Below are 22,935 nucleotides of genomic sequence, written 5' to 3'. Positions count from 1 at the left end.
TAGAGGAAACTTTTGCTTTCACCATGAACTTGAGACCCTGAAAAACATCTCCTCATTCCATGGCGGGAAATATATTTTATGCCTCTTTCTGTCCCTGGAGACTTCATATAGAAACACTGAAAAAATTTGAAAATAAACTTTTATCTGAATTGTTTTATCTGACATTGAAAAGTGGAAGAATTTATAGTGTTATTTAAAGTATTGCTATTGCTAAATTCTAGTCTTTCAAAATTCCTTCCATAATAATAAGTATTTCAGAGGAAATTTCTTCATCTCAAAAGTTATACTATTTAGTAATTGCATTTAATGTGGGAAGTTAATAGGAATAAATTTCACATCTTTTTGGCCTGATGTTGCAGTCTTCCCCTTGCATCTGCTTATGGCCATTGAAGGAGACAAACGAGGTGAGAGAGACCTTTGGTGTGACCCAGTGCAGCTTCTTATTTCTTTAAGCCATAAGTTAGTCTACCCATAGCAAAGTGGAGAGATGAAGCCAGACTGAAGTAGTTTCACAAATTAATACTCTTCAGATGTAACACTGCATATGTGGTGCGGTTTCTGTTCCTTTTTTCTGCTAACAGTATGAATGAATTGCACTTTATAGTTCACTGTTTGATACAAATATAGCACACTTACAAGATAACTGAGCCAATTTTTCCAGGGTAGTATAATTTTAGAACTTCCTGATATTTTTTTTTTTACTGAATTAATGCTAGTTAATAATTCTGTGCAATTATATACTACAGTTTTCTCATGGCAATCATACCTCAAGAGCCTGTGACTTTGAGTTTTTGTGTTTAATTCTGTAATTTGTATTGTGAATGCGTTTAGATTTTGTAGTCAGGGCTGTATGCTTAAAAGCACTGGAACAAAAAGATGGTTATTGCATCAGAGAACTTCCATTGCTACTGTAAATCCAGCCGTTGTAGACGAAATATAAAACTTTTTTTCAGGTTATATTAATCTGTTTTCTTCACTTTGGTTAGTGCTTGCACATAATAATTTTGGGGGGCTTTTTTGAAGGAAAGTGATAAGATAATACAGATTATATTCAAATATTTGGAAGATTTCACTTTTTTTTCAATTACCCTCTTTCTACAGGAGAATTTATAGTAAAACTTGGATAGTTTTCAGAGTTTGTTATTCAGATTATAATAGCCTATACTCTTTTGCATAATACAGGGTCTTACGTTAGTAATAGAAACAAGATTAAAGACAGTGAATAGATTACTTGATGATGCTAATGGATTTCTAGCCTTATTAATTGGTGAGCTTAAGCTAGAAAAGTATTGCATGTACAAGCTGGAGAAATGGAAGGTTGTTTACATAAATACTTTTCTACTGTTAAAGCATGCCATTAATAGACTTTATCAAATCAGACCAAGGGTCTGTATCAAGTAGCTTCATCATCCATGTAGTCATGAAGTGAATGTCAACAGAAATCATTGGCCTCAAACACTTAGCAGCTCAGTATGATAAGATGACTGCATTCTTATTTACACAATAACCTCAAATCCTCATATTAAAAAGTGGCAAATTTTTTTGCCCTTTGCTGTTCTAAGTGTGACACATGTAACAATTATTCGTCATCCCATAATGGATCATTTTTATCAGAGTCTTGTGTCTCTTCTGTATATATAGAATAAATATTTATGTTTTCTCATTTTTCCGTACTAGAAGATACAGATAGAATAGGTTTGAAGTGTCAACTATAATTCATTGCCTGCAAAGAAAAGCTTTGTACTGATCCTGTGTGAAAGGAAAAGAATATCTAAATCATTTCAGCAGCAAGCTTATAACCAAGATAATATCAGCATTTTCCTTCTTGAAAATATATCTGCCATAAATTAAAGGAGGTCTTCACTATTTTATTAAAATACTTTTGACAAGTTTAACCCCATCTTCAACAGAAATGTATGTATGAAGAAGAAAACTTTTTTTCTTTAAGTGAAGGTCAACTGAAAGTTAAAACAAGCTTGCAGTTTACTTCTTACTAATTCTGAAAATATTTTTTTAGTAGAACAGAAAGCATGATGCTTATGTAATATCAAACAGAAGGCTCACATTTTACTTGTGATGCAAAGCTGAAGATAGTAGGTATATGGAAGGCTTTACTGTTTTTACAATACGCAAAAGTACCAACATACATGTTAGTGAGTAGACTTGAATGAACTCTTAATTTAAATAAAATTGGCTTTAACAATAAATTTAATAGTGTGGCAGAGGTGCATATCACATGAAAAATTCCATTTAAATACATAAATAGCAAAGTAATTGGGGTTATAAGAATATAATTAGCATTCAAAATATGTTTGTAATAAAGCATTTTATACACAAACACTGTATCTTGCAACGTTTTCAGCTGTGCTTCTACGGTTCCTTTGATGAGAAAAATATAGGAAAGTGTTGGTACTACTTGTAATGAAGTAGTAACACAAGAGAGAAGTTGTATGTGATGAAACTGTATCTGTTTTACAGAATTCGTCATTGTCCCTTTATTATTTATTAAAGAATGTTTGTTTGGTTCAAAGTAGTTTAAAGGACCATACATGGCTTTTCTCTGCCTAGGGGAGAAATGTACCCACTCCCATTTAAGGGGGGAGTAGTTTCGTGCTTTTTGTGAGGTGTCCTGGCCCAAACTCCAAGCTGTAGCACCAGCATACCACACATTTGCAGGCAGTCCTGTGGATTCTCTATTGCTCTGTAATTTCAGCTACGGCTAGAGAGTGTGCATCTTCTGAGAGATGCACTCTCAAAGGCACTTTAATGGAAGAGACATTTATTCTCTGGAATCTGTTCTTTCCACATCAGTCCCTTCCACAGAAGACCCAAACCATCTATCACAGACTAGAGCAGTTTTTTGCAAATAAGTAGAAAAACAGAATTTGGAATTTCTGATGTATATCTGAATTTTAGTTTGAACTTCAAGTGTTTGTTCTGTAATAAATTTAAGTGTCATACCTCATAACTGAAGTATAGCATGATGTTGATGAAATAAGCCAGAAGTTTTAGTAATGTGATACATTTATAAGAAGCATATATGCGATTTTACTGGATATACCCTACATTGAAATTTAGAATTGCTACCCAGAAACTTGAAAATAATAGTTTTCTTTTAAAAAAAAATCAGGTATTAAGCAGGCAGTGTGAAAATGAATCCTTCCTTGCTATGACTAAAACACCCAAAAGCAGTCCTTTATTTTGGGAGTATGTTAGGAAGATCATTAATGTAAAGTCATGCATGTGTCCCTGTGAGTGACATGAGTAAGGTATTTGCTGTTGTCAAATTGCATTAGCATTTTAGGGATGATAAGAATGTCATTAATGTGAAACAAAAATTAATTACTACGATAAAGCCATAAAATTTGTTTGGTAGTGTGTGATCAGTAGTTTAAAAGAAAATTGCAATTTCTGTTTTAATTCCCACAGTAAATATTTTCAGTTGCTACCAACTCTGAATCTTTTACTTCTGTGGTTATTTACAGATAGTGTGGAATTTGTTTCTAGATGATTAGTCTGTAGAAGCAAAGAATTATGGGTGACTCCATTTCTTTGCCATCTGTCCTTGCCATAATGTATTTAGCATATGCATTCAGGTAGTGAAATGTTGCACCATCCCATTCTCAAATCAGTGTGTAAGATAAGGATGATAAATTAGGTTCTGGACATTCTGCTTTCCACTAAGAGTAAAGGACTTAGCATCTTGTTTAAGCAAATTGTCTAACTTTCAGAGAGTTCAAAGATGGATGAGATAAATCTGGGTCTTGGGAGCTGAAATTACCAGCCGTTCTATATGAAGCATAGAAATGAATTGATTAGATTCGTTCACATTTGATTCAGGTTTGCAGACGTCTTTTTTTAAGATGATGTTGTTTATGTTGACTGAATTTTTCTCAGCCACCCCAAGAGGCCTCCTAAATAACACAGGAATTCAACCCAAACAGCTGCCTGCAGGTGGAATGATAACTTCCTTTAACTGGTAGGTAGGCTTTGAATCCTTAGAAAAAACGAAGACATTGAAAGCATTTATATCTATAAATTCTACCCCTTCCTTTATAAGCAGCATAATACTGTAAAGACTGTTATTTTCTGGACAACAACCAACCATTTATATTTAGCCTTTTCTTCTTGCACATTCACTGAGTCTTCTATCTTAAAAAGAAACTGAATAAATTAATAGTAGTAGGTAGGAGGTTCAAATGAATTGTACCATTTTCCACCAACTACTCTAAGGGAGACTGTAAAATTTTTTTAGGTTAAAGACTTTTCTTTCAGCAATGTTCTAGTCAAAAGAAAGACATTTGATATTGAAAATAAACTTTTGCTGGGCAGACAACACAAAACTCAGAATCAATAACGCTCACAGTGTTGCATTCAAAAAAAATCTATGTCTGCACCAGTATGGATATGCTTTTAGAGAACTATCTAGAACTTTCTGTTCCTTACATACAATTAAATGCATGCTAAAAACTTCTAATCAGGTATGGGTATTCACAGTAGCTTATTGTTCTTCTCTTTAAAATATCTATTTCTGTTTCACTGTGAGAGAGAAACTAAGGATATGGCTACACTGAACTGCATGGTCATGCCCATGAGAAGCTAGGCACTCATGCACAGTCATCCTAGGCTGTTACATGTATCTGGCTTTTGGCTATGGAGGTATAGTGTAGCCTTTTAGCTTTCACTATCCATCTTTTCAAAGAGTTGGCTTGTGGCCTGTTGTGGGACAACTTCATCAGAAAAAAATGTATTAGCCTACTAATACATATAGCAGAAGCATTTCTTGCTCTGAAAACACCTCAGTATCCTCTGTTCCCATTCAACAAGTAGGTCGATATGTTAGATGAGTTGGTTTTGTTACAAGTCAGCTGTCTGCTGACAGCTTTGAAATAGAGGTACTGAGAAATTCTTGTTTGTTTTCATCCTTTCCTGAACTGTGGGAGCCTGCTGGTGTTGTAGAACAAGTATGAGACCTTCACTGATCAGGCATGCTGAGTGCTGCTTCCTTCATAATCTTCCAACATATGGCAATACTTCTGAAGCAAGAAAACTCCAGGATCATAATCTTACAGACTTTGGATGACTGCTGAATTTCAGCATGAGAATTCACATCTTGACAGTGCTCTGTGAGGAGCTTGCTTTGGTCTTCCAGCACCAGGAAGCCTTGCTGAGGAAGCCTGCACTTGGTCAGAACTGTGTTCATCTTGCTCTTCTCATTCCAGTGTCCCAGCTAGCTGTAAGCCTGTGGCTTAGAAATTTCAGCAAGTCGGCCGAGACTGTGTTAGTGAGGTGGGTTGCGATGCCATTCTGAAAGTGGTGTTCCAATGGAGACAGTTGGAAGGAATAACAGGCTTTCTGGAGCGTTTCACTTAGCCCACACATGTTTGCATGTGCCTTCCTGAAAGGATAAACAAATTTGTTAACTGCAGAGTATCTCTTCTTTGATTTTACAGGGCTTGATAGATCACTGGTTCATAATCGTTAAAGTAGGAAGTAGAAGAATGATGTGCAAGCCAAGCCATTGAGGATATCTGGCATTTCATTTGTTTGGACAGGCATAAGATTTCGTTATCAATTGATTCTTCTAATCCTTTCCTGCCATGGGTTATGAAACCATATACCCTGAGGAAAGGAAATGCAATGATGCTTTAACGTTTTCAGATTAGTGGGGAATATGCATCTGGTGTGGTGAAAGCAAGATAGTTTTATCTATAAAAGTTAGTTACAAAAATTAGCCCAGCTGATACAAATACAATCACAACCTGCTCTGTTCTTCACAAAATCTCTAGCATTTGAGACAGAGCCTTCTGTTATCACTGTTAGAATCCATATTTTTTCAGAGTTATGAAACATTAATGTGATGACGCTTACTCCATGTATTTATTCTGGTTACTATATCAGATATATATCAGAATACCAAATATTCGAGCTTTAAGATATTAAAAAGTTTGGCTTATCAAAGCAATAGTAGAATTCTGTCATCATGTGCAGCCAGATGGATTTTGGGGAGATGGCTGGCATAACAGCATACCAGAAAATAGACCAGTACATTGAAACTCTCGTTCTCCACTCCACTGCATCCCACCTCACTAAAATTTTACAATTTTTGACAATTCCTTTTCAATGAAAAGACTGGAAGCTTAGTTTTCGAGGTACACAATAAACAAGAAAAATACTGGGATGAATAGCGAATGGATGCTGCTAAGCAAGGATGAGTGATGTAGTCATGGGCTTGTTCTCTTCCCAAAGCAGAAGAAGCCAACATAAGCTGCAGAATAGAAAAATGAACTGTAAGAGGAAAAAAATGAATCTTGAACTTGACTTCTTTGTTTTATCTTTTCATTGAAAAAGTTTAATTCTCAGACTGCCAGTCATTTTTGGTCACATTGTTAAAGTGTGTTGATGAATATAATAAACCTGAGGATAAATGTCACTTTATGTATGCCGACAGAATACAGGACTCCTGGCTTGAAAGGTCTTTATAACAGGTGAATAAGTTGAAAGTAACATTAATTGATGAAATATTAGTCAGTGCCTATGTCAGCCATTATGAAGTGGACACCACAGGTGCTAATATTATGGTTGGAACACATTGCAATATTCCCCAGAGAAATTTCTAATTTTGTAAAGAGAGAGTTTGGTCCTTTTTCAGTTTTTCCTCTTTGGTTCTATGCTGTTTTGCTTCCTGATCCTTTTAAATCTCAGATTACAGGAAAAATTATGATACAGAATTTAAAAAAAATGAAACAGGTACTAAATATTTCCTTTCTTGGAAAATCTCCTCAGTCCTACCACCTTGAATATATCTATAAATGGAAAGCTGTTATTTCTACCTTTCCCTATGTCAAGAGAAGATGAAAGTAGCTGGTGTTTGAAAAGGTAGAGAGGGTTTTTGTTAAATGGTGTTCCTATAGCTTGGAGCATTCCTTAATGCTTAAAAACACCTGCAGTTTATAAACCATCTTTAAGTCAAATTTAGTCCAGAAATCAAGGCAGTCGTGGAGATAGACAACTTGAAATTTTGTTCTTTTAAGAAAGTGGAATGGGAACAGCAACAAAGAGAGGAGAGCTCATATCCAGAGGGAAAGGCCACCGACAAGATTTTTAAGAGTTCTGTTAAAGATCTTCAGAAACTTTCCCAGTTATAAAGATGAGAATTTTGTGAAATAGACTGTGAAAGGCCAAAAGGAGATAACTCTGAAGATGCTGCAAATAGTAAGGCTTCTGTGAAATATTCACCAAAGGGTGAAGTTGTAGACATGTAAAGACAGCAAAAGGAAGTGGCTTGCAGGAGGAAGATGGTGTGGGCTTGCAACATGTACAGGTGTACACCTGCCTCATCTAAAGCTATCAGGTCAAAACAACCCAATGGGCATGGAAAAAATGCCCTTTTCCTTTTTGCATCAAGGTATAAGATCTTGGAAATGAAAAAAATCTATGGGATTTTACTCAAGGGGTAGGAAAGGGCTGTACTGTATTTAATGAAACTACTCATACAAAATAAAAATCTTAGCTCTCAGAGGAACAGAAAGAGAATTACAGGTAAGCCTGAAGTTTTGCATAGACCAAGAATGCAAATTCTTTTCATTATGCAAGAATGCTAGCTTACACTAGCCAATGCAGGCCAAATGGTATTCAAAAAGTCTTGTTCTGAAGAAGAAATCACCTTCGAAAAATATTGCCATGAAGTGTATTTTCCATTTTCTTGGGTCTTCTTCCTGCATACTTTTGTGCTTCTCACAGCTTAACTTTGAAATGTCCTATATAAATCGAATCCTTATAGTTTGTGAGAAATTGTAGAAATTCTTAAGGAAAAAATTATCTTTAAGTGGAGAAGTGTGATGGGTTTGGCTATGCAAGAGAAAGTACCTTTCTGCAGATTCTGAGTTGTACAACTGTAATCCATTAATTTATTGAAATTTGCTTTTGGTGAAGCTGGTTACAGGTTTTTGTCTCTTGCTTCTGTTCAAGGCACAGATTAAAGACAGGGATCTCTATCAATAGTTACTGTTTTGGCCACAATAAAAAGATATGTGCTACTGAATGTAGTGGTGGTCATTTGATGTAATATCTTAGTGATATACTTCCTTCATACTGAAGTTGCTTGAGGACAGTTTTGTTTTGATTTTAGTATCTGGTGAATCTCACTGTGCTAATAGGAGGTCTTAGATCACATCCACAAGCAATGAGCAGTAAAGATATGTTGCCTTTGAGACATCACGGGACACAGAGCTTCTGCAAGGTAGACATGTAACACAGCTTTTCTGGACCTTCATTGTCAGAACACTTAGGTGGCAAGCCACTGGAGCCAACAAGTGTCTGCTGTTTTTAGGATGTTGTCCAAACTGTTTCCTGTGGTTAATCAGTCTGACAGAAGAAAGGTGATTCTGTAGCAACGTTCATTTGCTAGGAAGTTATTACTTGTTTTTTTCCCATGGCAGTAAATAGGCATCTGCTGAATGGGCTCCTTCTGTCTGCTGTGGGTTGGCTGTTGATGGTGCGCATGGGTCCTTTGGCCTACAAGGAGGAAAAGATAATACATACTAATGAGGAAGGTATTGCTGAATTGGGTAGCTCGTAGACATATGGGCTGTAGCAGTAAAGTATCTAATGCCATAATAGTCTACAAATACAAACTATTCAAGTTGGGATAAGTGTTCCAGTCAGTTATTGTGGCTTTCAGTAGTCTGCTCTCTTTTTGCCAGACTTAACCTCTTACCCACTTTTGGAGTCATATCTTGATGTGTGATAGTTGTATCTAGCCATAGCTAGTTTGGAATGCTGATTTATATGAAGCTATCTGTGGATTAAAGTTCTCAGTTAATGAGGAACTGACTGTGTGGGATTGGATTACCTCCTGGATTAGATTTCAAAAACAATTCATTTCCAGTCATCCTCTTTCAGTACTTTCACTACGTTTTAGTCCAAATTAAGGTGAAAATTGGATTAAAAGGACAAAGCGTGAATTAATTTGCTGAAGCAAACAGAGTGTTAGTGCCAAATTTTGTTAAAGGGATGCTACTGAAAGGACTGCAGGTCTTTCTTCTAATCCACAGAGAATCCATGGGCCTCTGAGTTTAAGGGCTTCGTTTCCAAATACAATGCACAAGGGGTACATAAAATCCTGTTAAATAGTTCATTTTGTGCATTCATCTCTTGTTTGTTTACAATAATAAAAATGTTGTTTTCAGCCTGGAACAGTCCCATTCATGCAGAAATTACTTTGTAAATGTAAATACTATATTAATGACAGCTGTGTTCAGAGCAAGTGTTTTAACCTGCTAGGCAATGCAAATTGCTCTCTTCCTGTAATTGAAGTTTTGAAATTCTGCCTTTTATTGTCCTCAACAAAATAAAGATTTTCAAGAGGAAAAACTGACTACCAGTAGAGGTAATGCTCACTGTGTCTGCAAATGTTGTGTTAAAAAGGCAAATGCATCACTGCTGTTCTTGGTTGAATGGGTTGTTGTATGTGAAACTTCTGCTGGCCATTGAGTAAACAGCAAAGTTGGAGACATAATCAGAAGACAGGATATAAGTGATGCATTTTAAAAATCTAAAATAAGAAAGTAAATATCCAAAAGTTCATGCACCCTGAGATGTAATTCTGGGCTACAGCCTTAAAAATTACAGTCACCTGATGCAAGACAACCTCTGTGTGAAGTATATTCACATAGTAAAATCTGATCTAACTCAAGGGAACCACTGCAGCTTTCACAGAGGAGATATTGACTACCACTTAAATGCTATTAAGATCTGGTCTGCCATGGAGACCAGGTACCTGTCCTCCTGAAAAAGAGGAAGAGATACAACGATTTCATTTGATCCGAATGGCTGATTTACTAACAGACTATGTAGTTACTTTCTTACTTTGTTACATTTTAAAAATTAACTCCATTCTCTTTTCATCATTCCAAACCAGACACCTTTTATATTCATTGCCTTCTGATTGCTCTCAAAGCATCTTTCCAATTAAATAATTTCCTAGTGAAAAACGAGTTTATGTGAAGTAGAATTGCTTTTCATATACTTTATAGCTTGCCGCATATTTTATCATATTGTGTATCGTAAAATTCTTGCTGTTATTGGTTATTTACTTTTCTGAGAGACAATATGTATACATATATCAGAATTTAGAACCAAACAGTTTCTTGCAATAACTACACTCATTTCATGTCTTCTTTTGCTGGTTTGAGAAAGAACAGGTGATGATCCGCACTAGAAAAGTTAATGCTTTTAAAGCCTTCGGCACCTTCTGAATGCAATAATAATGGCACCACTGAGCACTTCTATAAAGCTTTTCATGTATAGAGCTCCTTCTTGACATTGAAGTTGTTACTATTTTTCACATTTAATGGATGAGTCCTTAAATGTTGCCGCTAGTTTGATTTCCATGCCCCTCCTCCACCCAGGACAAGTACATATTATAGGAAGGGGTCAAGCGTCAGTGTTGGGATTTTTGCTGAGAAATTTCTCATCCGAGTGTCAGACCATGCTTTACTATAGCCACATACGTTAACTTTATCCTGATTTCTGTCAGTAACCCTCTTTCAGGTTATAAATCCTGTTACATACCTGTCCTCTATTGACATTTGTCAGCTCATTGTATAGAAGTTTTTACAGCTTTTTACACACACCATGCTTCATACATGCAATACTCACCTGTATCTGAACTCAGTTCCCCCTGCAAAAAACCCAGCTGTGTGGACTGCCCCCTCAGGGTGCACTGATGAAATGTCTGCATCAACTGTCCGATTGTGTCTGTCTGTCATGTATAGTCAGTATGTTTATTTTATAAAGAAATGCAAAAAAGTTTATATGAAATAGTTTATATACATTTCAATGATAGCCATTTTTAAGCACTTTTCAACAATCAGCTGTACTTGGCCCAAGGAAGAAAAACGTGGATGAGATACCTGCCCATTGTACTGATCCACTTAGTTCTTAGTGTTTTACTTCTTACCCTTCTCTTCCTTCATCTTTTTTTCATAACTGATTTTAGACGCTTCAAGACTAGACTCCCCAGATGTGTTTGTACAATATCTAGCACGATATGACTTGGCCAAGATTCAGATGATTAATTGATATTATAGTTAAGTAAGTATTATGCAGATATATTATAACTTATCAAATTGAACAGCTATGTATTGGAAGGAGCTAGAAACCCTTCTAGATCCAGATCTTAGAAGACATCATTTTAGGGGTTTTGAGTGGACGGGGGAAGCAACAGCTAACAGAATTTTTCAGGTGCTCCTTTTGGAGAACTTTCCTCCTAAAAATGCCTCCTAAAAGGTTTCCTTGAAATTAAAGGAATTGAAAATATCTTAGTCCAGTTCCATGCACAAATGATTAATGTCAGTGACTGTCACTGATGTTAAGGAGAGTACTGGCAAACTGAGGGAAGCATTAGTTAATATAGGAGGTATAAGAACATTGATTTGTTGTCAACCAACTTGCATAGCATTTGCTGTATTTGCCTCATAGCCTTCATATTCTTAATGTTCATATTTTAAATTACATTGACAAATGAAATCGTGTAATTACATGTTTGTTTCTGAATATAAGAGTTTTGTCAAATTATCGCTACGTAAAACTACAGTGAATCATCATCGCTATCATGACAAACAAATTACTAAAACATCCCTAAATATGCCCATGGAATTTAATAACAGTTGGTTTTAGAACCTTGCTTTGAAATGCAAAGACTGGAATGGAGATTGAGGAGAATTCATTCTATTGTAACACATAATGCATTCATTTCATTTTAATTTAGAAGCTGACCAGCTTGAAAATATTAAAGCTTTAGTATATTAAATGTTGTGGTTTTAACCCCAAATTTACTATGTCTTTATTACCAAAACAGGCCTTGATCCTTCAAATACAAGTGTTCCATTGTATGAAACAGGACTGTTCAGACATGTAGTCATATATTTACAGGATCAGAATGGCAAGTGTTACATTCAAATACAGATATAAAGTAAAAATGCAACAGCAATCCCATCTCCAAATCTCCCTTTGTCATCTCACCAAATTAACTCCAACTTTCAAAGCTATAGGCCTCTTATCCCATATCATTTCAGGTCCATAGCCAAATGTTTGCATTATATTGGCTAAATAAAAGTATGTTTATGCAGACTGTAAAGGAATGACTTTTACTTTTGGGTGGGCCTGCATGTGCTAGCTTAAATTTAGATTAAATAAATGATTTTACCTGAGATCGTACCTGGGTTGTTAGTGTAAAGCTGTGGATCTGGTCCTGGCTTAGAATATTCCTTGGGGAATTTTATTTAATCAATGTTGATATCATTGGAAATTCTGCCTAGTTATAGTTGTTGAAGTCTGGATTTTATCCTTTTGTTTCATACTGTAGGAAAATGATGCAGTTCCTTGTTACTGCACCCCATATGTGTGGGAGCCAAAAGAACAGTAAAAGGAAATAGAGATTTTCTGTATTTGCCATCCAGAGTTTGTCCTGTCTAGTAATTTGTTTCTAAATCTAAATATTGTTGTGTAAATAGTATTAGAGCTGTCAGAACAAATCTAACAATATTAGAAGTTCACTGAGGTGTTTGATAACACTGTATGTAATGACCGGAAACAGAGCGATGTGTTCCTGTCAGTGGAATTTTGAATGTCACTTTGTAGTTTGGGGGACCTTATAGATGGGATGGTGTTTTTAAAAAAATTTAAAAGTCTCTTCCTTCTCTCTGATTTCTTCCTCACTAGCACAGGTTTTATTTATTCTCTTAGCTAATCTCTCCATCTACCTCTATGGCTTATTACTTTTCTATCATTTATCATTTGCAACTTCATAGATTGTGTTTAAAAATTGACATTCTGTATTAGAGCAAATACAAAGGCATTTTTACAGCATTTCCTTATATCATTTTTTGGAAAATAAGTGACTAAAATTCATTTGCTGTGTTGTTCAGACTGCTATATCATCATCTTAACTCTATAGAAAGATCCATCATTGTGCCTTGAGCCTGACCAGAATTTCATGACTGTATTCAGGTGAAATGTTCTAATGAAATATAAAAAGAGGGAAAAAAAATCCTTTCTGGACTTTTAGCTGTCACATTATGGGAATGTTTTCATGGATTCCCTAGTTATTAAATTTATAATACTGCAGTACACTTTTCCTAATTAAACATGAATTTTCTATTGTCATTAAAAAAAAAAAAAAACCTTTGGTTGTGCTTTTTACAGTAATTTAATTAAGCATTTCCTGTAAGTTCATTTCAATATCTATCATGGCTCACTAAAGTTAGAATTCAGTGTAGAATGGTAGATTAATTGCCCTTTGTCTTAAATGAAATAAGAATCCCAAATATGCAGAGTCATGAAATTTAATTGTGTTCCTCAATTGCTTATTCAATGCTTTGGAAACCTGAATCAAGAAATACTGAAGTAGAGGGCCAAAGGTTGTTAAATGTAGCGAGTAACACAGATTTTGAACTTTACTTAATGAACTGAGCATTTATTACTGTGAAATAAATGCACCATTTAAAAAATTATGGTGGAAATGTAAAACATTAAAGCTCTAATCAATTTTGGTCAGAAGCATGCAATGCACTCATTTTTCCTAAAACATTTTCATTAGTGTTTAGATTTCCTCTGTTACTGAGATAAATTTATTCTTTTCATGGATTTTTTCACTTCAAAACATGTACTTCACTAATGTTGAGTGATGTCTTTCAGCTGCCTTCGATGTATATATTTCTTGTTCATAATTTACAAAAGCATTTATATTTCACTTACTTGTGCCTACTTTTCTGTTTGATTTTATTAATTATTTGGGGAAGAAATAATGTTCAGACTTCTTGATAAAAAGCTTTGTATATCCAAGATTATTTGTGAAAATAGTTAAAGCATGAGAAAAAAAGTCTGCAGCTACCATTTAGTAACTACCAAGATATACACATATGTATAGTGTAACAATTGAACAGTTAAAATTAGCCTCTTATAGGTTTGGTTTTTTATTAAACAGCACTTAGAAATATAATTGGTTAAAAGAGCTATTTATTCCTTATTGTTGGCCTGAGAACCTTTTGTTCTCATGTATGTAGCTGTTGTAAGAATAAATCATTTTTCTCTTAAGTATCAAGAATACGCACACCAAGAAGTTTTGCTTGTTATAATTTAGTAAATGCACAGTGTAAGTATGAGAGGGGTATAAGCATAACAAATATTTAAAATCATCTTGATATAGGAAATGTTTTAAATATGCATTGTTAGGCTGTGGAATATTATTCTGTAGTAGTATTAAGAGTATATATAAAGTAGAACCTTTTGATTTAAATTATAATTCATAAAATGATTATATTATCACATAAGTAGAAAATGTTATTGTGGTGTCCAGATATATGCTTATACATGTAGATGCACAGATGTAAGTAGTGTAGTTGAGTGACAAATATGCTTTAGAAAGCATCTTAATCAGAATAGTGTCAGACTTGGAGGCACAAAAGCTAAAACTACATTCTGAGACTGAAGTGGAGATTAATGAAACCCCTCCTGTACAGGCACAGTGCAATCCTGCTTAAGTTGTCATTCCTCTATTTCATAGCTGATGTCTCAAGTTCATAATATTTCAGCACTTATTGATACACTGTAAGGTTTATAAACAGAAATCTTTTAAAGACTCAAACTGTTAAAGAGCACACATTTCCTTGTACTTCATCAAGGAGAACCAGCTGAACTGGTGGAACAATGGTTTGGTTTGAAGCACCACCTGCCTTGAAGAACATCCCAAGTGTAGTGGCAGTCAGCCAAAGGGGCCACTCAGTGGAATGGCTGCCTCTGAAAAAGGAGAGAAACAGATGGAGGGTTTGAAATCTGGCATCCAATTCCACTTCTGTAGTAAGCATTAAATGAAATTTGACTGTAAGGACTCTTGCACTGGTACATTTATCTGTATAATCAGAATTAGAAACAAGGAAATAGAAAATACAGAACACTGACAAACATTTCAAAAGCCTTAAATTCTTGTACCAGTACAAGTTAAAGGAAGGAGTTTGCGATAAACATGCAGCTGCTCATAGCTTCTTTATAAAAATAATTCTCCTGGTCTTGCATTGCCACCTAGGGTACGATGCCGTTTACTACGTGAGTGAAGTGCTGCTTTGGAAACATCTAGCAGTTAGCATTGCTCTTTTTACTGAACAAAATGGGGTGGAGAGCTGCATTCAGTTAACTGATGTCATGTTTACTTACATTATAATGCTAAGCTCATTCATAGCCTCCGTTTTTAATGTACCAGATCAGCAGAGAGTCTGTTGTAGGGATTTGGTGGGTTTTGACAGTAAGAATTAATGGAGATACACATTAAAAGGTAAGACTGTCAGCTTGCCAGTGGTCCCAGAGGGTGCATTTTCTTGATGGCTGCTTCAGAATACTTCATGAAGCAAATGTCAAACTTGTCAAGGCTGTCACTATGAAAATGATCCATGTAGCAAGGGTCTCCTTTCCTTGGGAAACAAACAGCTGCCTTATCACTGCATAGCTGCAGTGACAGAAACCTGTCATCTATCACAGGAAATTTATATTTGCTTCTTATATCCATTGGTAAAGAACTGTTCCAGTCATAGTCCGTATTTTTGCACCACTCTTCATTATAGGGCTTGTCAGCAATATATTTGAAGAAGATAGCGTGGACTTTGGAAGAAAAATAACTTCAGAATTTTACTACTTGATGCTCACCTTTCTTACTGATTTAACTCTTAATTTATAGCCCTCCGGGCTTATTTTCCTCCACACTTGGACTATTACATTGGAAAACAAGAATTTAACATATCCAAAAAAAAGCCCCCATAGTTTCTGAAATCTCTCCTTCCTGATATATTTTTGAGGAGGATTAAAAATCTTTTTACCTACTTACAACCAGTGTTTTTATAGCTTGAATCTGTGAGGTAGAAGATGAAATATCTGCTGCGTACTGCAGATTTTAGAAGTGCTAATTGGAAAGCATCCTCTCAGTGCGATATGAACTGTAATATTTGTATATTTTTACATTAGCACTTTGTTCTCCATCTTCATTACTCTGATAGAAACAAAGAGTAGATTCCGAGAAAGGGCTCAGAGAAGGGTGCATGTCTTCCGCTGTTGCTGAGTGGTAATGTAGGCATTATGGAGGTTTTTGGTTCAGCTTTTGTGGCATTGCCAAGGGCCAGTGCCAGTGAGTAGCATAGTTATCAAAATGCCCAGCGGGGCCAACATTTTAGCACTAAGTAGTTTTGTGGCTCACGCAGGGAAAGAACACATCTGTCAGTACGCACTGGAGTCAAGGAGTCGTGGGGCCTTGAGGTGGGCTCTTGCGGGACCTTTTAAATGTCACTCAGAAGCTGCTTTTAACAAGCTTAAAAATTCTTTGTTTCTGCGGGCTTTGCTATGGCTAGGCACTGTGTGCTCTGGGGCCTCAGGAGAGGTGTGTGACCGTTGTGCAAAAATTTCCCAGTAATCTTGATTTCATATGGTGATTTCACATATATTTAGGAGTCCTCTATAGAGTTAACAAGTATTTACAGTAACTGCTTTCCATCTATTTGAGTGCATAAAGCTCCTCCCCTGACAAGACTGCCAGTTCAGTTCTTATTGCCGGCCATAGTTATCCTTCCCATCGGCATCTCGGGCGCTTGAGGCCAGTTGGTAGGTGTGTGTGGTTCACAGTTCTACCCAGGGAGACTTAGAACCTCTGCAGGAACCATATCAGAGGAAATGTCAGTATAAACAGCCTCGCAAATCTTCTAGTCATGTATTTGCACTGAAGAACATCCTTTATTCTTCTGGAGTGCATGTGATAATTATATTCCTTATGCTAGAATAGGCTATATAATCTTTCACTTGTTTAGGCTTAATTTCTTGACAAAGGCTTCAAGACTTTTTGCTTTCTAGCCTTTGAAATATGTGGTGTTTCTTATGACCAGCTGGACAAGCTCACTGAAGCTTAGTATATAAGTCATATTACAGCTTTGTTGGATTAAGATACCCTGAAAAGTTATAGTGTCTGAATTTGGTCCTGAGTGTTTTTGAGATAGTACTTGTGGATTATGTGATAAGGCAGAGAAACCTTTAGTCATTCCTTGGTATACATATATATTTTTGGTCTTTGCTTACTTTCTTATTTATTTAGGTGTTCGTTTGTATCATACTATAATATGTAGCTGCCTGGTAAGCTTATAATGTGCGTTAAACTTCACCTAGCACAAAAATAGTAACTATTTTATTAAATATCCCTCTCTAATAAAACTTACTTAGAAATTTGTTCCTCCCTCTTCATGCATTAAAATCATCCTGATTCTGTCACTGAAGGCTTAGAATGCCTTTTTTTTTTTTTTTTAATGAAATTTATATGAAGGGACAAATTGCAGATATGGTTTAATGCACAAATCTGTAAAATGGTGCCTTTTCCAGCACAGTTAATTGATGTGTGATATGTTCTACATACAGAATTATGTCAGATTCCCTGTAGAGTTAAGAATTGTCTAATTCACTGTTGTCTTCCAGATTTCATATCATTATCTAATGGAATAAAAAGAAATTGGCAGACATTTTGAATGAAATTGATTAGAGAGGGGAAAAAAGAGAAAGGGACACTCAAAACCCTATTTATAGTTTGTTTTTTATGTCAGAATTTGTCTATGGGGGAATATCCTGGAATAATTACTACAAAATTAACTTTCCAAGTGGGCCCTCTTATGCTCAGCTCTGAGCACCATTTGTAGTTGACCTTAACCATACTTTCAAAGGAGATGATTAGGTTGTATGACTGAAACACACAATCTCTCTCAACTGTCAGGTCAAAGTTTTCAGAAATAGATTCTTAAAAGTCAGCCTCTTACCTTTGCTTTTTGGTGCCTAAGGGCATCTAAATGTTGTAGTGCTTAATATTGTCATTAACCTCAGCAGAGCTACTTCGCAGCATTTATTTAGGTGCCGGATAGTAGGCTCTCAGTTTGTAAATGTTGGCCCTAATTGTTTGTGACCCATTAACACTCAGCTGCCAGATGTCGACTAAGTAGATTGAACCAAGAAATGTCCATAGGACATTTAAAGATATCCCTAGGGCATCCAAAGGATCCCTTTAACTCAATACTCTGTTTCCATCGGGAAAAGGAGAGATGCCTAGGGAAGGCATGTGAGAAACAGGCAAATGTTTTGGGGGGCCCTCGGGCCCCCCACTCCCCAGTGAGGCTTTTCCAGATTCCAGCAGTCAATGGCTTAAGGACCTCCTGGAGTGAAGCTTCGATTCAAGGTGTTGTGTTTAAGAGTACTTTTTAAAGCCCTTTATACTTATCACTGTTGTTTTTGTAAATTTAAAAGAATAACGATTCTAAGCTTAATAAAAATTCCATCTTAATTCATTCCAACAGGAAAATAATCCATGGGCTGTTAAATGCACTTTCTCAGTAAAAGCAATAATACGATCTTGAGGGATTCACTTCCCTTTACACTCTTACAAGTCACCAGATCTGTGCTTAGGAATATTTTACATGAGTGTATTCAAAATGTGCTTTATCAGAATTTGAGTCTCTGGTTGTCTGTGGTCAGAAAAGATAGTGACACAAGTTTGATTTGTGACAGCTACTAGCAAAAATTACTTTGCTCCTTTTACATTTTAACACCAAAATGACTGTTCTATGTTTCAGGATTTTTAGGGCAAAAAGCACAAGACAGTAAATCATAGGCAGCTGAATCAGAATAAAGTAATAAAATAGTAAAGTAAAAGAGAGATGTAAGGTGCCAGTGTGAATGATGTGAATTGAATTATTGTGTCCTGTAAACTGGAATTCAGTACTTCACCAGCAATAGCAACTTTACACACTGCCATCATGAACTGATAACGTAAAAATAAAAGGCTTGCTTTCTTTTGCTGTCCTCTAGAGTTAAAAGCATTATTATAGTAGGTGGTAATTAATAAAACAAATGTATAAAACATGTTTAAACTTCAGTCTGTTTGGCATCATTCCTTGATAATGAGGCTATATAGGCTATTTAGCTGAAAATTCAAACATTATTAATGGCATTAGAAACTTCAGCCAATTCAGTATTCTCTGTGCAGTCATTGGCACGCCTCTTGGGTTGTGAAAAAAAGATTAAAAATTGCATTGAAACTTTGCAGTGTCAGCAAGCTGAAGGAACAGTTGGTCTTCACATGTTAGAGTATGGTTAATGCCTTCTCTCTAAATTGCTGGTTTAAATCTTTCCCGAGTGAACTGGCAGTGTTATTCCACTTCTTAGTTGATTGGAGTTCATGTCCCATAATTTTCTGATGATTTACAATAATTAGCCACCCTGTCATTTTCAGGCCACTGCTGTCACTTTTTTCTGGCAGCGATCTACATGGATGCCAGAAGAGGTAGTTCAGACTCCCCAGTGTCCCTGGCCAGTCATTTCTGCCATCTCTTTTGTGCGAGCACTGTTATTCCTGTGGCAATGCACACATCAAGGAGCTGACCTGGCTGAAGACACATCCAACAGAGAAAGGGCCTTCTCCTCTTTTTAACTGATTACCATAAAAAGGGGAATCACTGTTATTCTGCCTTTTGCACAACAATCGCCCCTGTTCAGAGATACTGCACTTAGAAAGTTTCAAAATGAAATGTGGCAGTTTCTGTTCTTGGAAAACAGAGCTGGAGTAAAAGTGCCTCTACAAAATTAAAAAGTCCTATATATTCATGATATAAGTATGATATAATGTGAGACTTCAGAAAATTCTTGTGCTTAAAAAGTACAAAATTGGAGGAGGGACCTGGATGTGGAAGTCTGCCCACATAAATCCAGTTTATACTCTGTATATTTTACCTGTTTAGATTTCTTCTGCCTGGTTGAAACAAAAGAAATGAACAAAGAAAAGAGTATTGGTACTCCATAATATCCCAAAGCAGAGGCTTCCATCTTTAGTGTTCAATCCGAGCAAAGCCTAGACTTGCCTTAGCCAGTCAGCCGTCATTTCTGTATTGCGGAAGACATTGATCATTGCAGCTGTTGCTGTAAACTAGGAAATCCGCCAGAGATCAAGTGTGACCTCATGAGCACGGAATTAAAACATTTCAAGTCTTCACAAAACCAGAAGATCCTGTTATAAAACCTCTTTTCCTGGGTAGAACATTTTGTCAAGGAAAAATAGGCTCGGAAAGCTAATGTTCAGCATTGAGCTTCATATCCCTTCACCCTCCTGTAATCCTCAAAAAAGGTAAGGCCCAGTTCCTTTTCCTGTAGTCTTTAAAATTTCTACATGCTTCCTCCATTAGAAGAGGAACCCATAACTAATATTTCAAGTGTGCTGGGAAAGGAATTGCATAGGGTTTTGATTCCGTATATGAGGGAGTGCAAGAAAGGCTGTTGGCATAATGGCGAGTTATGTGTTAGGGAGGTGGATTACTTGTCAGAGAGCCATTAGAGTATCTAGACCATTTAGTAAGAAACTTCAGAAACGTGCAGATTTTCTGTTCTTATATAAATAAGTCATTTATAAAAGAGCCTTGCTGGGTTTTTTTCTATAAGAGGCAGCAGTTCCTATGTGTGGCTGTTTAATGCATCAGTGTTCCTTGTCTCTCATCAACACTGTATCTGACACGCAAACTTCTTTACACACTGCTCCTTTGCTGTTTCACATTTTGTCTGGCCTTTATGTTCCCTAGAAATTTGACCTTTATATGTGTGCTATACATTACTCTCTCTTGAATATAAGATGCATATTAGCAAGCTATTGGTGTACACCTATGCACAGACACGTTTCCTCACCTGAACCAAAATTGCCATGGGGCTCCCTACACATTTTTAAAAAAGGATGACAATCCAGAAAGATAAGAAGAAAAGCATTAAGCCTTTAGTGGTCAGTCGTGACAGTATTTCTCAGGGCCTACCCTATCCCAGGAAGGAGAGAGGATTTAGAGGCAGAATGCTTTGAAATGTGTGCTTCCTTAATAGAAGAACTGGCTTTTCAATTTTATGTTAATGTTGTGTAACATAATATAAGACCACAATTCTTTAATGAGATTTTCCATTGCTGTTCTATTTTGTGATGCCCATGTGATGTTCCTATATATTCAGTGTCTTAAAATCTTTTTTCTAATTATTCATGCAAACCCCTCTTTGAAGGAGAGAATGGAGGACCAGGGTACAAAGAGATAAAGTCGCTTGCCTTAAATAATTGAAGGGGCCTGTGTTAAAGCAGGAAACAGCACCCAAGGTTCCTGGGTCTGACCTGTCATCCCCATCATTTTCTCTCTCTCTGATTTGATTAATTGATATTGGCAATGATGATGGGTATTGCCAGAACACATCTTAGCTCCCAACTGAGCCCATGTGTCCCCAATGAACAGACATTATGGATTTGGGTTTTGTTTGTATTTTCAGAATGAGGAAGAGTCTCCATATTGTAAATCAAAATGCAGACAGGAAAGCTGGACGTACTTTGAATGTGTGGAAAGGCCTGTTCATGATGTGATGGGTTACAAGTTGCCCCACGAAATAGTTCTCTTAGACTTTCGTAATTTGTACTTTGGAGGTTACCATTTTGGACTGGACACAAAATGATATTTATTCCTATGGAAACAGGCGTTACGATGTCACTTCATTTTTTCAGTATGACACAAAGAAGCCCATCGTGAATTATGAGCCCAACTCTTAGAGTTGAAGCTGTAGAATATTGTAAGCATGCTGCTGCCTGACATGCTCATGTTTCCTATTTTAGACCTGACTGATCTTCAGATAACATATGGTGGTACAAGTAATTGGAAAATTGGCAGACCTGTCAAGAAAACATGCTAGATGGGACAAAAATATGATGCTGCAGCACATAACGTGTCTTTGAAGTTAAATTTATTGTCTTTTATCAAATGGTGAAGTAAACGTATCTGGTCTCAAAAAAATAAAGAAATATTCTTCAATGGCAGTTGCTTTTCAAAAGTACTTTTTAAAACAGTGATGAAAGTTCTTGCATTTTGAGAGTAATTTAGTGGAAACCTCTGTTCAAGAACAAAGAAAAGGTCTGAAACGGCTGCATAAGTTTGAATATCATGTCATATTTGTATATTTTAGCAGTTTCTTTCTGTAACCAATTAATAAAGTGGTCAGGTGTGCAAGTAAAACATTTACTTATTAAATTATTCTTTTAGTAGGTGATCAGGCTTTTTAAAATTTTGAGTGTTCTTAACATTTTTATTTCAACTCTTGAGAAAAATCAAATTCTTCAATAAATAATAAATGACAGTTACGGCTTATTTTTATGCTTATTGGTCAGCCAAAAGGTGGTTAAAATATTGTACATATAAGTACAAAAGGCTTACCCCCTCAATAAATTAATTAATGTTCGGGTTTTCATTTTCTTTTGTAGGAAGATGAAAATGAAGCTGATGAAGAAAATCCATCTCAGGAGCTGACTTTGGAACAGAAAAAATCAAAAAAATAGGAGATTGCTGTCTTCTTTGAAATATTTGCAGGTTGTGTAACAGTGATTATAGTTTCTCATTGTAAAATTAACAAAAATATTCTCAATAAAGTCATTGAAAATTAAATTCATGCTGCACTGGGAAATTAATTTAGTGGCTCTCGGTGACATTTGTGATCATGTTAAAAGCTGAATTTTCAGATCTGAAGCACAATACCAATAAAATTACAAAAGCTTTTAGAATACAGTGCAGAAAGCTGATGTGTTATTCATCACTAATAACATTTCCTAACCAAACAGGTCAATTTTTTGTTGTTGTTGCTTTTTTTAGCTATCCTGAGCATTGCTATCCTGAAAGGATATTTATAACCCAGGCATATTCTGGTATTTCTAGTGAGTGTTTTGATACTTAAGAGAGAGATAAATGTGTGATCAGCTAAATAAGTCCTGACATTTCTTCTGATCAGTGATTAAAACAAATGTTGCTAGGGACTGCGTGAAGGCAAAGATTTTGCAGTATGTCCAGTGTGTTTTCAAACATA

The 22,935-nt window shown here is 35.9% G+C and overlaps 1 protein-coding gene across 1 annotated transcript in view; it reads left to right on the top strand.

The window, feature by feature from the left end:
• The window catches only part of PHF14 (PHD finger protein 14), a 166,339-nt gene extending 143,819 nt beyond the window's left edge, over nt 1–22,520 (top strand). The window contains exon 19 of the mRNA XM_026104994.2: nt 22,340–22,520. Coding sequence (XP_025960779.2) covers nt 22,340–22,414 — 75 coding nt within the window. The 3' untranslated portion in view covers nt 22,415–22,520. The remainder of the gene's footprint in view (nt 1–22,339) is intronic.
• The last annotated feature ends 415 nt before the right edge of the window (nt 22,521–22,935 follow it).

This window comes from Dromaius novaehollandiae, chromosome 2, assembly GCF_036370855.1.
Source record: "Dromaius novaehollandiae isolate bDroNov1 chromosome 2, bDroNov1.hap1, whole genome shotgun sequence".
In the NCBI taxonomy this organism is placed as follows: Eukaryota; Metazoa; Chordata; class Aves; order Casuariiformes; family Dromaiidae; genus Dromaius; species Dromaius novaehollandiae.
Note: the sequence above shows the minus strand (reverse complement) of the source record. Positions and strands in the feature narration are given on the sequence as shown.